Source organism: Pagrus pagrus (assembly GCF_965226575.1).
Source record: "Pagrus pagrus genome assembly, chromosome: 22".
NCBI lineage: Eukaryota > Metazoa > Chordata > Actinopteri > Spariformes > Sparidae > Pagrus > Pagrus pagrus.
The window spans coordinates 7,650,842-7,665,768 of NC_140204.1; the positions used below are offsets into that span (position 1 = coordinate 7,650,842).

Genomic DNA, 14,927 nt, shown 5'->3' on the forward strand with positions numbered 1-14,927 from the left:
TGCAGTGATAATACCTTAGATCATATGCTGTACATGTAATTGTCCAGGTATTGACATAATCCTCCAATCTGAACCAAGCCAAATCAGCAACAAAGGTCCTGCCTACACAACTACTACACTGATATAAATACTGAACATCACATAGAAAATCACAGATGTACTCACAGAGTAACCCGAGCACACTGAGCAGAGTGTGACCCATCTTCACATCCAGCACCGACACTGTCACTGTGTTTCTGATAAAACTTCCTACTTTGTATTTATTTCACTGGATGCAGTTCTAACTCTGTTTTTACTTCCCTTTCATACAACGCTCAAACAACTGCAGTGGCTTTGACCGCAGTATACTTTGACACGTTTACGCTTCCTGTCCACTGTGAATAAATTATTAGCTCATCTCCCTCACAAAGGTTTGTTCCTCGTCCTTATTTCACATCCAAAAAACAAAATGTTATTCTGATGTAATCTGATTAAATCCATTATTGATTTTAATCAGATTACATCACACTACATTTTATTGTTAGCTAATCTGTACATGTTATGCCGTCCAACAGTTCTTGCATCCACAGTACCTGTATTTCAATGAGGGTGTGTGTTGTGTGTATACACAGTGCAGTCAGAAAGTATTTAGGTACCTCCACTTTTATCACATTTTGTTATGTTGCAGCCTCATGCTAAAATCAATTAAATTCAGTTTCCCCTCATCAATCTACGCTCAGTAACTCATGATGTCAAAGCAGAAAGAAGTCAGGCCCCTTCTGGTCGACCTCATGGGACCTTATTTCAGAAAGAAAATGTACAGTAGTGAATGTTGAGAGACAATTGAACAGAGGGGAGCTGTAAGAGAGGGCTTTCTGCTCTCTTCATGAGACTATTTCTGTTTTTACCGAGCTCAGTCACTTCCTGTGGGTGAAGTGGTGGCAAAACCACCTTAAAGTGAGACCATGTAAAGATTCTGTGCTGGAGGGAGGAGACACTCTCCTCTACAGTACTGCCTTTTAATTGTGTGACCACGTACTAACATTTTATTGCAGGTAAATGTGTGCATTTTATGCAGTAAATGCTGACAGTTTGTGCATCCACACTGCCTGTGTTTTGTTGTGGGTCTGTGTTATACTATGTCACCTATACAATTTTCTTTAAAATACTACATCAGCAAATACTCACAAGAGTAAAACAGCTTCTTGTTTGACTTCAAAATAAAGAATTTCAGTAAAATAATACATTTAACAAATTAGAAAAGGTCGTCAATCGGGTGTCTTCAGATATTAATCTAAAAAGGACAAGTATTATATTAGCTATCAATGATTCACAACTTTTAATCTTTAAGACGTAACCTGGCCTGTGAGCTGCGGCCTTATTAGATGGAGTAAAGATGTCTGTAAACTGAGATGCCTTTGTTTTTGCTTCATGTTACTACAATGAGTCCAGATATCAAATAGGATAATCATGAGGGAAAATCACATCAAATGAACAAAATACTAAAATAAACTGTGAGCGTGAGAAGAACATGCAAAGTCTGTTCTCATCAGCATGACCATTTTTTGACAGTTTCACACATAATCACGTGATGCTGACATACCAAGAAGTCGAGTAAAGCAGGGTGACATTTTCAGCTGCAAAAGAGTCAAAGAACATGAAAAGTTTAAAATAAGAGAAGTTCACAAAGTTATTATTACTTAAAGAGTACTACTTTTTGAGAATGAGGCTCACAGGTAACCTTGACTTGGCATCCTGGGACTTAACTACAGCCGCCCTCGTCTCAGAGGTCAAAAGGAGCACATGCATTGTGTCAGTATCAGTTAGTGTGGTTTGGCACCCCCTGTGGTGACCTGTGGAAAAAGCTTTTATTTCAGCTGCACAGTGACTGAGGTCTATCAAGTACAGTGACTGACTTACTCATCAACATGTTCATGTTAATTTAAAATAAAGTTTAAGAAGTTTCATTGACCTGTCTCTGTGTTAACTTAAATCACATATCCTTATCATTGCTACCTGGTGAACTCACACTGGTACACTGTATTACCATCCTTTAAGAAGAAGAAGACTCCCTGTACAGCTCAGTGCTACACCGTCAGGACTTACTGTTATAGTCAATGAACAGTGCTCTGAAAAACTAAAATATTCCTCTTCTTGATTTACCACTCAATATAGTCACGGGCACTCTTAGAAATGGTAATGATACAATGATAATGATATATGTATAATACATGTCAAGGAAGTAATATGTAACATTTCTACATTAAAATGTCTACAATGACCAGACCTTTTTCATATACTTTGTTGAGTTTTGTGCTAATATTATCTTAAATGTTTCAAACAATGTTCAAACCCCCAAAATGGTTTCATTTAGTCGCCTGACTTTGATTTTGAAACTACCTCTGGTGCCAGTTTAGTAAAAAACAAAGAAATGTAAATGAGATATAAAACAACTCCACAGTATGAGGCATCATGTTGAGACACTAAGATAATTGACTTGCAGTACAACATGTGCCTGAATGGGCTTGACTCTAATACACATTATGAAGAGTGAGTAGTGACACAAATATGAAGAGACTTTTCAAACTGAAGTAACTACAGTTATATTCCTTTTTCCCTCTAAATCTATGAGGAACACTGCAGACAAGTTAATGCTGTTAAAAGTTTATTGATGCAAAAAATGGTCAACCACCTTTTAAAAATATACATTTATATATAAAACAAAACATAAAATATAGAAAATATCAAGCCATTTTTAAAATGACAGAAGAAAGCTTGTTTGTGTAACAGGATTTTTTTTTCACATAAAATACACTAAATGTTATAAATGTTTAACTCTTTTTAATCAAAAACTACAAAAATGCTGAGTTTAAAGTTGCACAATCACCTCGTACCGAGTGTCGACACATAATATTTGTTCTTTGCAACAACAAACAACAACAAGAAAGGTGTCAGAACATACCGGACGTAAACAACAAAACATTTCAATTATTATATGTGATAATCTAAACTCTTTATATCAAATACAACAGAAGATTAAAACCATATGATACATTCATTTTAAATGACCTGCTGTTAGATTCACTTCACCAAATACTGTTTGTTATTTGGACAGCACAGCTGCACACAGTGATCACATAAAAGCTGTGAAAGTACACAGATGGAGTTTTTCATGTTGTCGTCCGTTCCATTGGTTCAGTTGATACAGATTTCTTTATTGACCTGAAAGAAAAAGCAAAGTCAACAAAAAAGAGATTGAGGTTGATGTCAGGAGTCTTTACGATCAATAAAAGAATAGGTGAGATCATTGGATTAATTGAAATGTAAATATTTTTTAAACTTAAAGGATTGTCAATGAGTCATTTACAGTTAATTGTCCTAGTTCAGTTTTTCTAACAGCTCCATGTTAAATAAAACGGTATAAACTGTACCATGTTCAGCTTCTTGATGGCCTCTGATTGTGTCATAGAGACAAACATCACCTACAGAGGAATGAAAATCAAGTCAAGGTTAATTTAATCAGTTTAACTGTAAACAACAAATGAATCATGTGAGACCTCAGATTGTTTTGATCATTTAAAATGTGTTTATAGAGTCAAAAAGACTGAGACCACGCAACAACTCTATTTTGCATTTGTTTTGAATGTAATAATATTTTTTATTGCAGATGATAATATCAGCTGAACAATTTGAGTTAAAAGTTGATTCTTTGAAGAATTCTGGTATTTCTTAACCCACCTCCAGTCTTTGGTCTCGCTTCACCAACTAAGAAGTGGTTTAGGAACGGCTAATCGTCCTCGAGACAACTACAAGACAGCTTTCCTTTGACAGACTTCACCTGATTGGATTCTTGTGTGTGTATTTATCAAATTCTGTATCTGTGATGAAGTTGCTTTTCTATCTTTCAGGGAACAAACTTGATTTATTGATCTTCTGATGGTGTGGCCACTTTGGGTCTGTCTTTGGATACAACTGACCCAGTTTCTGTGAAGTGTTTTACAGTTTATATTGTTACATGCACTGCCCCTTTAGAAACCTTGAGTCTGGAAATGATTTGATGCTGAGACTCACACTTTCTTAGCACTTTCTGATTATTTCCTGGTTTACGTGATATTAGAGATTTTCAATGGTCTCAGACTTTTGGACCCCACTGTATAAATATGATTAGATTTATAATATTAGTTTAACTGCTTACCATGGAGGAGAGTGGAGTAATGATCATTCTCGTAGTCCTCACGATTTGCGTTGGCGCTCTCAGACTGGACTGGTCTACAACACGTATCAGATACAATACATTTAAATAGGAACATAAACATGTGTTGATGTTATGTTCAAAATGAGATGAGAGAGTGTTGCACCTACCTGACAGAGCATGAATCTGTGAAAAACACATTTGTTGTTAGATGTGTAACTCAGACAAATAAATACGCTCAAGGATAGTCAATAAGTCATTTACAGTTAAATTACATTGTCTCATATTTCTAACAGCTCCATGTTAAATAAAAAGGTATAAACTGTACCATGTTCAGCTTCTTGACGGCCTCTGACTGTTTCATAGAGACAAACATCACCTACAGAGAAATAAATATCAAGCCAAGGTTAATTAACAATACTGATTAAACAAACTAAGATTTTTTTAAGATTACTTAAAATATAACATGTAAAAAATAAAGATCGGTTTAACTGCTTACCATGGAGAAGAGCAGAGTAATTATCATCCTCGTAGTACACACGATCTGTGTTGGCGCTCTCAGACTGGACTGGTCTACAACACGTATCAGATACAATACATTTAAATAGGAACATAAACATGTGTTGATGTTATGTTCAAAATGAGATGAGAGAGTGTTGCACCTACCTGACAGAGCATGAATCTGTGAAAAACACATTTGTTGTTAGATGGTTGTTATACTGCTATTCTGTCTCATGAGATCAGAGTATGTGTGTGTATTTGAATAATTAAAAAACATCTAATAATAGAAGAAGAAGGTCTCACCCTTGGACGCTCTGTAGCAAAACAACACCAGCAGAGGAATAACAAGAACAAGTCCACAAACTAGCCCAATAATCAACAGTACAGGAAATGAAGAGCTTTCAGGCCTGGACACTGCTGTAATAAATAGTAATTATTAACTATTAATGAACATGTTTGTAAATTTACAAAGTGCTTTAATCAGATTCAACGGAAACCAACAGATGAATGTGTCTGAAACTAAAACTACTTAGAAATTAGTTCAGTATTCAGCTAAACTTCTTTCTCACACAGAAACAGTTCTCATATAAAAGAAAATGGAACAATTGTTTTAATCCTACTCACCCTGAACTGACATCCAGCTCTGTGCTGACTCTCGTCCTGAGTGTTGACACTTGTAGAATCCTTCATCTGACTTTGACACTGCAGAGATATTTAACTCCCATCTGGTGTCACTTTGAATCACTTTCTCATTGTGATAGAAAAACACACTGGAGCCAAATGTTCGGCTTCTTAATTTGCAGCTCAGACTAACAGAGTCTCCCTCAGTCACAGGACGGGCAGGACTCAGCAGGATCATATCTCCATCTGTTAAACAGTCAAAGAATACGAGGTTTCAGTCAGAGATCAGCTGGTCGAGGAACTTGAGAATGAGTGGATGTAGAGAGATGAGAAAAGACACATACTGGGTTTTTTTCTTTGACTTTTCTCATTGATTTAACAGTGATCATAAAATCTGACGTTGTATCTTCATACACCTTGTGTGTCTTACTGTTCAAGAACCCTTTCAGTTGGCTGAATCTGCAACCTCACAGCTAAATGTCACTAAATCCTTCACACTGGACTTTAAATGGTGATCATGGACCTAAAACCTGAAGAACAGATCAGCCACAAATCTATATTCTATATTTATACGTGGTTAAAATCACAGTGTGATTAAATACTTAACTATGTTTATTAAGTGAAAACAATTAATTACTAGAGAGATCATGAAGCAGAGTGTTGGGCAAAACTCTTAACATGTCAGTGTCCTGTACTCCTCAACACACAATGGGATGTTTGAAATAACAAGTCAAAGAAAAACAAAATATAATAAAATCATACCCTGTATAGTGATGTTGACTGCGTTGCTGAACTCTCCTGATCCAGACTCACACCAGTACACTGCATCACTGCGCCTGTAGGTGTGTATGTTGCATGTAGATCCAGTCATTGTCCCCCAGGTGGTGCAGTCTGACAGGTATCTCTTCTTATTTGTTAACCTCCACACTCTCCACTCAGTAGAGTTTCCCTCACAGCTCAGTGAGACAGAGTCAGAGGTGAAGTGTTGAGCTCTGTCAGGACTCACTGTGAGAGACGCTGATGAGTGAAAATCTGAAAAACAACATGTGATAAGAGGTCAAACAGAGCACAGAGATCTTTAGATATGAAATGCCTCAATTCAAATAGTCTTTAGCTTGGTTTTGTTTTTATTGCAACAAAGTTCAGTATTTTGGTAAAATTATGATTTCTACTTTGACCTCTTGCTACAATTTTGAGTACATTTTAAATGATGGACAACCAAGTGACTACAGCTGCTGTAAGCAGAAGAAGAGCTGAAGTATCCAGACTAGAAGTACTTTTTGCAAATGATACTAAAGTTTTAGCCGAGATATCATATCTCTCTTTGTGTGTTTTATGTTAAAGAGTGAGGACAGAAGGAAACAAGTCAATTCCACCCAGTGAGGTGGAAAGTGTGAAGTTTAGCTTGACGCTAGTGAGAGAGTCAAGATCATAAGACCACAGTGAATTATTTTTTATTTTTTTACTGTATGTTTATCATCATTTAGAAAAAAAGATGAACAGAGCTGATATAACATCTGTTTCTTAAGAGATAGAAACAAACTGACCTGCAGACCAGACAAACTTAGGTTCACTGTCATAAGAGTGATAAACTGGATCTCCTCTTCCAGCTTTACACACATATCGTGCTGTGTGTGTCTGTCCATGAACAATGTAGAAGTCGTGTTTAGTTCCATTGGTGCTGCCAGGTAGCAGCTCAGCGCTGTAGACATTTTGTGATAGTTTGGGAACAGCCTTATACCAGTAGAAGCTCCATCCTGCAGATGGATCTTTAACACTGCAGGTCAGAGTTACTGAGGCTCCAGCACTCAGCCATGATGGAGACACAGTGAGGACAGGCTGGGGTGCTGTTGGAAATGATTTTTCAAAATACAAACATGTATGTTAACATGAACAAATCAAATACATCCTGAACAAAATACAAACTGGAAGATTTTCACTTAAAATATATGTGAACCAAAACAGCCTTTTAATGAGCTGTATAATCTTCACTTTGAAAGAAATGTGATGTGACTTACTGTCTGATACTGTCAGTTTGAAGGGATCACTCCAATCTGTTGAAGACTTTTCACTTTTCTTTCTGCCCTTACACCTGTAGTCTCCACTGTGGGATTCAGTAGCAAATCTAATACTGTGTTCATTTTGATTTGAAGGTTTTTCTGAGCTGGTTGTTTTCCATTCATACTCCCACTCAGTGTCTCCTCCATGTTTGATCTCACATCTGAGAGAGATCGTCTCGCCTCTGTATATTTCAGACCAGTTTGGCTGCAGAGTCACAACAGCCTTGTTGTGAACTGTTCATGTTCAAGAATTCACAGGAAGGAAACACAAATTAAAAAAGTTAAATCTTCATCATGTCTTTTTTCTGATCAATCAACAAATATAAATACAACACAAGTTTTAAAATTCAGTTTCCAAAACAAATGTCAAACTCACCCTTTTTGTTGATAGTGATTGGATCACTGTACTCTGTGTAGTAAACTGGCTCTCCTCTTCCTCCTCTGCACCAGTAGACTCCTTCCTCTGAGACTCTGATTCGTCCAGCTGAGAGTTGAGTGGTCAGATGTTCAGATGTTTTCTCTCCTCTGTACCAGAAGTATTTCCAACCAGCTGATGGGTTCACAGAGCAGGTCAGGGTCACACTGCCCCCTACAGGAATGTCTCTGTCATCAGCCCTCAGTTCAGCCTTTGGTCTGTTTGCTGTTTTATTTAGAACAAAGACATTAAAAAGGAAATTAATGTCACTGTGATTTACTTCAGTTTATATAGTGCAGCCCCTACAGACAAGAAATACTTGACTTATAAGACTTAAATTTGCATTAATATCAACACTGAATTAATTTATAAATACTGGACACATATTAGTTTAAACCTCTCTTCATGTCATGCCCCTCTCTCTTTTTCGGGGTTTCTTAATGAATTAGCTGACTAACTACTGAATGTTACATTTGTGAAGGTAAAACCTTGTGTTTCAGTGTTGAAGAGCCAAGTTGAACACTTTCACTGTGGTTTTTCATTGTTGAAGGACAACTGTTTAATTATCAATGATCTGTAGCCTCTTATCCTTTGCAGGGTCACAGGGTGATTATCCCAGCTCACATTTGATGAGAGCGAGGTTACATCCTGGACAGACTGTCAGTCTATCACAGAGTGAACACATAACACAGACGACCATTGACACTATCACTTACAGGAGATGTAGACGACTCAAGTGATTCATCTAAACTAACCTGACTGTGATTAACCTGAGTTAACTCAACCAGTCGGCCAAGTGTTTTTCACAGCCAGAACCTTCTGACTGTGGAGAACAGTGTTAAAGTGCAGCATCATTCCAGCCTGGAAGTTATTTGAGATGCTTTTGTCATTTCTGATGGAAAAACTACAGTACTCTGATTACTGGCTGCTTTTCAGTTACTTTGTTCCAATGCTAAAAAATGTTTTTAAAAAATTATTCAGTTATTTAAGAGACTTCATTATTTTTGGAGAGATTGATTTTGATTTGATTTTTTATTTATTTAAGTGTCATGCACATATTTTTGTGCCCAGCCCGCATGGGTTTACAAGACACTCATTATTTAAATACATTAAAAGATAGCTTTGGCGTGTCGTTTTGGAGGAGAGCAAAAGAAAATTACCAAACAAAACAAACAAAGAAGAAGAAAACAAAACAAAACAGAACAGAACAAAGCAAAAACAAACAAACAGAGCACAACAGATCAGGAATAAACAAACAAGCTTCCAGAATACAGGACAGCAAGCAGCAAACGTGGGATTTACGTGGGATATAATACACCCGTCTTAATTTCCAAGCTCCATCAATGAATCTAGCTAGAGCATTAATCTCCTCGTTAAAAAACCAACACAACAAATCATATTCAGACATCCAGAATAAGTCTGGGTTCTTCATCTGGGCTTTCTCATACAGGGAATGTCTCAATTTATCATACAGAGGACAGTGGAAGAGAAAATGCAACTCAGTGCCAAGGTCACACAGAACACACAAGCGCTGCTCTTCTGGTATACCCTTGAACCTTCCTACTTCAACTGCCAAGGGCAAAGTGCCACATCTCAGTTGTGCGCAGAGGGACCTCTGTCTCCTCTCCAAGTTTAACATTAAATATGATTCCGTACAATAATTTTCTTTGATTTGAACATAGTTTCTAAGTTCAGGTTTGCTCCAGATCTTCCAGTGTTTCTCATGGAGATTAACTAACTTTTGTTTAGCTTTATTTACATTGCATAGCAGATTATTGGCGAAAACATACATGTAATACAACCCAGAGAGAGAGAATACTGCAGATGCATCTCTGGACCAAGGAAAAATGGAAAAATTAAATATCTTTTTGGTCAGCCTTTCATCTGACATCTGAACTAATCTATTCCAGAGCCAAACTATTTCACACCTCTGCATTACCAGACATGGTACCCAGCCAGTGTCCCCCTCTACAGCACATTTGGTAGTGAATTTATGAACACCAAGGTAACATCTCAGGGCTCGGCTCTGGAAGCATTACTCTCAGGTGACTCCCCAAATCCCCATACTCCAGCCGCATTAAGTAAAACTGAGCCTACCATTGACTCAAAAAGCTTGGAAAACGTTTTCTCCAGTTCTCTTTTCATCACGGCTTGATTCTCAGTGATAAGTTTCTCAAGCACCCCGCACAGTGTGTCAATTTTGCTGTTGACTTGTTTTTCCAGCCCACGCTGCATGCGGTCCATCTTCGCATTGAGGGTCTTTAGTTCATTCATTAAAGCGCCGTTGCCGGTGCTCTCGGCGTCCTGATCTTTTGACCTTACTCTCTAGCTATCAGCCATAATCAGCCAGATAGGACACAAAGCAAAGCACCAATTCGACAGATCTTTGTGAAATTAGTTCGTTAGCTCCAAGAATAGGCTATTTCATAAATTCTTAGAAATTACAAACAGAGATGCTCCGCGGCCATCCAGTATAACAAGACATGTCCATAGAACTTACCTTCAACCGTTAGCATGTGGGTCTCCGTAAATGGCTTCATTTGACCACTGACAAATGTTATTTTGTAGATGCCACTGTCTGTCTCTGTGACGTTGTTGATACACAAGGATTTGTCTCTCGGATTATATTCCACTCTGTCTGTGTTGGTTGTGACTTTTTGATATAAAACAATAATGTGCTCATTAAAAGTCCACATAACATCTTGAAGTTGCGATGAGTTCCCAAATCGTAGACAAAATGAGCTGTTTTTCAGGCGGTAGTGCCTCGTTGGTGAGTCCTCTGCTGTAATGCCTGGCAGGAAAAAAATACATTATATAAATTAAGAGAAAAGAGAGAAAAGTTGTTCACATCAAGTTTCAATACTGAACACATTTCTAGGGACCACTAGTAGTAAAAGGCTGATAGTACGTGTACCCAATATCTGAAATAATTCAATCAGGCAATCAGCCTCTCAGCCACCAGGATTCTTGTGAGGCAGCAAACACACCATGTCACTGCCCTAATGAGTGAGTGAGTGAGTGAGTGTATCACTATAAGCAGTGATAACTCAACAATAATGATGATAATAAAAAGAATTCAATTCTTATTTTTATTATACCACTGCTTCCCTCTGTCCTCGTTAACTGTACCAGCCCTGCTCCCCTTTTTTCTTTGATCCTGACTGCAGTGAAGGAATGTTGAGTCAAATGTTCAGAGAAGTTGTTGGATGCTTTTTTAGAAATTATATAGTTTTTGGAAGGAAGTGTCTGCTGGACATTAGACACAAAACAAAAATGACATTCTTATTTTCTTTATAAATGACCTGTGAACAAGTGGACTCTTTTGCAGTAAAACTCAACATTTTTGTGACTTTTTTGTATAATATTTGTTATGACCGGGGCCTCGGGGAAACCCTGGTGCAAGATAAAAATGAGACTCCCCTCTTCCCAACCCCCAAGCACCACCAGCAGTGAAGCATTTTTTGAAAGGTTTTATTTAAAAACACATCTCGTGCTGTCAGTCTGGCTGAGAGAGGAGAGCCCACAGAAACTAGGAAGAGCCGGCCTTTAAACTTCTGGCTTCAAGGCAGGAACCAATCAGCTCCCTGGACAACCTACACTCACTCATACGTGAGTGTAGGTCATCTCATATGTTTACACGACCACTACGGTCGTAACAATTCTGTTATAATTTTTTATTAGGTTTAGATAAGGTTTTGTTAATTTGATCTTTCTAACAAAGCAGCTTTCCTACAGCTTTTTCTACACAGCTTCAGTGAAACAAACTAAAGCAGCTTTACAGTCACTAAACTTATTCCAGTGTGAAGTCAGTGGTATCATGCAGAGCTACGCTTTCCAAGTAGCTTCCCTTAACAACTGAGCACTAATCCAGTCATTTCATAATGTGCACTGAGTAAAATGAAACACATATGGAAAAACACAACTGCAAACACAAGTGATCAAGAGAGATACAGTAGGTGACATATAGGACAAACATGATCAGTAAATATAGAAAAGATAACTAGTCACCTTCAGCATGTCCGTACAGGAGTGTATTCAGCACTAAAATAAAGATGAAAACTTCATTAGACCAGAATCAAATACAAAATCCAGCTGGAGTTTCATCAGTGGCAACTTTTGTTTATCAATCAACAGTATCACACATTTCTGTGATGATATCCTGCTACAGAGCTACAGAGGTGGGAAACACATTTAAAAACTCTTCAATATACAGAGGCCCAGTAAAATAAGCAACACATGTAACTCCTCAGCTATATACATAACACCTTAGATCATATACTGTACATGTATTGTCCAGGTATGGACACAATCCTCCAATCTGAACCAAGCCAAATCAGCAACAAAGGTCCTGCCTACACAACTACTACACTGATATAAATACTGAACATCACATAGAAAGTCAGATGTACTCACAGAGTAACCCGAGCACACCGAGCAGAGTGTGACCCATCTTCACATCCAGCACCGACACTGTCGCTCTGCTTCTGATCAAACTTCCTACTTTGTATTAATAAAACTGCAGCAGAAAGAAAAGAGAAGTTAAATTTCTTATAAATGTGAGAGCAGAGTTTTTCATCAACTTCTTCTTCTGAGTGTCTGACGCTGTTTTTACTTCCCTTTCACACAAAGCTCAAACAACTGCAGTGGCTTTGACCGCAGCATACTGAGACACGTTCACGCTTCCTGTCCACTGTTAATAAGCTATTAGCTTATCTCTCTTGCAAAGGTTTGTTCCTCATCTTTATTTCACATCGAAGAAACACAAGATCATTGGATTTAATCAGATTACATCACACTAACACTTCATTGTTAGCTAATCTGTACATGTTATGCCGTCCAACAGTTTTTGCATCCACAGTGCCTGTATTTCAATGAGGGCGTGTGTTGTGTGAATACACAGTGCAGTCAGAAAGTGTGTAGGTACCTCCACCTTTATCACATTTTGTCATGTTGCAGCCTCATGCTAAAATCAGCTACATTCACTTTTCCCTCATCAATCTACGCTCAGTAACTCATGATGTCAAAGCAGAAAGAAGTCAGGCCCTTCTGGTCGACCTCATGGGACCTTATTTCAGAAAGAAAATGTTCAATAGTGAATGATGAGAGACAATTGAACAGAGGGGAGCTGTGAGAGAGGGCTTTCTGCTCTCTTCATGAGAACTGCTTTTACCGAGCTCAGTCACTTCCTGTGGGTGAAGTTGTGACAAAACCACCTTAAAGTGAGACCATGTAAAGATTCTGTGCTGGAGGGAGGAGACTCTCTCCTCTACAGTACTGCCTTTAAATTGTGTGACCACATACTAACATTTTATTGCAGGTATATTTGTGCATTTTATGCAGTAAAAGCTGACAATTCGTGCATCCACACTGCCTGTGTTTTGTTGTGGGCCTGTGTTATGTACTACACTAAGTCACCTATACAATTTTGTTTAAAATACTACATCAGCAAATACTCACCAGAGTAAAACAGCTGTTTCTTGTTTGCCTTCAGAATAAAGAATTTCAGTAAAATAATACATTTAACAAATTAGAAAAGATCGTCAGTCGGGTGTCTTCAGATATTAATCTAAAAAGGACAAGTATTATATTAGCTATCAATGATTCACAACTTTGAGCCTGTGAGCTGCAGCCTTATAAGATGGAGTAAAGATGTCTGTAAACTGAGATGCCTTTGTTTTTGCTTCATGTTACTACAATGAGTCCAGATATCAAATAGGATCATCATGAGGGAAAATTACATCAAATTAACAAAATACTGAAATAAACTGAGCGTGAGAAGAACATGCAAAGTCAGTTCTCATCAGCATGACCATTTTTTTGACAGTTTCACACATAAAGACGTGATGCTGAGATACCAAGAATTAGACAGTGTCATTATTCACACCTCAGAAGTGTTTTTTTTTCTCTTGTGGTAGAAGTTGAGTCAAGTAAAGCAGGGTGACATTTTAAGCTGCAAAAGAGTCAAAGAACATAAAAACGTTCAAAACAAAGTTATTATTACTAAGAGAGGACTACAACTTTATGAGAATGAGGCTCACAGGTAACCTTGACTTGGCATCCTGGGACTTAACTACAGCTGCCCTCGTCTCAGAGGTCAAAAGGAGCACATGCATTGTGTCAGTATCAGTTAGTGTGATTTGGCACCCCCCTGTGGTGACCTGTGGAAAAAGCTTTTATTTCAGCTGCACAGTGACTGAGGTCTATCAAGTACAGTGACTGACTTACTCATCAACCTGATCATGTTAATATAAAATAAAGTTTAAGAAGTTTCATTGACCTGTCTCTGTATTAACTTAAATCACATATCCTTATCATTGCTACCTGGTAAACTCACACTGGTACACTGTAGTACCATCCTTTAAGAAGAAGACTCCCTGTACAGCTCAGTGCTACACCGTCAGGACTTACTGTTATAGTCAATGAGGGCAGAACTTCAAAATAAAACAGGAAACAACAAAAACACAAACAAAACCATGACAAAAAATGAATGAATGAAATGAAAATGAAAAACAAATTAAAGCAACATTATGTAGAAAATTAGCATTTTGTGCCAGGGTGTTTAGATGAAAAAGATAAAAACTTTAAGACATACTGACATTAAGGGACATGATCATTGCTGCAGGGCTCTGTGGCAGTTTGGCTGTGCAGTCAAAAAAGGAATTAAAAACACAACTGACAGCTGACTGCTGGAAAACAAACTGTTTATTGATGTATAAAATATTCACAAGATTTTAAAATACGATGAATATAAAATACTTTGGGGTGAAAAATACACACAATACCTCTCAGGTAACTTAAACATGACAGAGAGAAAACATACATACTGTACATGCAATAGGAGATGTTGTTCGATAGCAGATTATTACTTCTATCAAGAGGAAGTGTTGACGTCTATCCTGGATCTAACACTTAACAAACATGCTGACTTTAAAGCTGGTGCCCTGCTACACAAGCTCAAACATGTTGTATCAAAGTTACATTCAATGTTTCCTACAAACACTTAACAAAAACAAAAGGTGACAACACAACTGTAAAAATGAAAAGTAATGACGAAGAGCGTAAATAAAACAGGGATTTCGCTTCAGTAGTCTTGTGCTAAAAGAGACAATAATAAAATCCATATGAAGCCATTATTTTACATAATCTGCTAACAAATTAA

At 37.6% G+C, this 14,927-nt stretch overlaps 1 protein-coding gene across 1 annotated transcript; it reads right to left on the bottom strand.

Moving 5' to 3' along the window:
* Positions 1-7,094: 7,094 nt before the first annotated feature.
* On the bottom strand, positions 7,095-10,467 carry LOC311251113 (Fc receptor-like protein 2). Its single transcript, XM_084343420.1, has 3 exons — positions 10,269-10,467; positions 7,730-7,993; positions 7,095-7,587 (listed from the first exon to the last, which is right to left on the bottom strand). Exons 1-3 carry the CDS (start codon positions 10,462-10,464, stop codon positions 7,178-7,180), a joined length of 870 nt encoding a protein of 289 aa, XP_084199546.1. The 5' UTR covers positions 10,465-10,467; the 3' UTR covers positions 7,095-7,177.
* Positions 10,468-14,927: the final 4,460 nt, after the last annotated feature.

Excerpts from the sequence above, each read along its gene's own strand:
- LOC311251113 (XM_084343420.1), bottom strand. The coding sequence starts at position 10,464 with ATGTGGACTTTTAATGAGCACATTATTGTTTTATATCAAAAAGTCACA. Across the intron at positions 7,994-10,268 it reads CCACATGCTAACGGTTGAAG|CAAACAGACCAAAGGCTGAA; the intron begins GTAAGTTCTATG and ends TAAATAAAACAG. Across the intron at positions 7,588-7,729 it reads AATCACTATCAACAAAAAGG|TTCACAACAAGGCTGTTGTG; the intron begins GTGAGTTTGACA and ends GAACATGAACAG.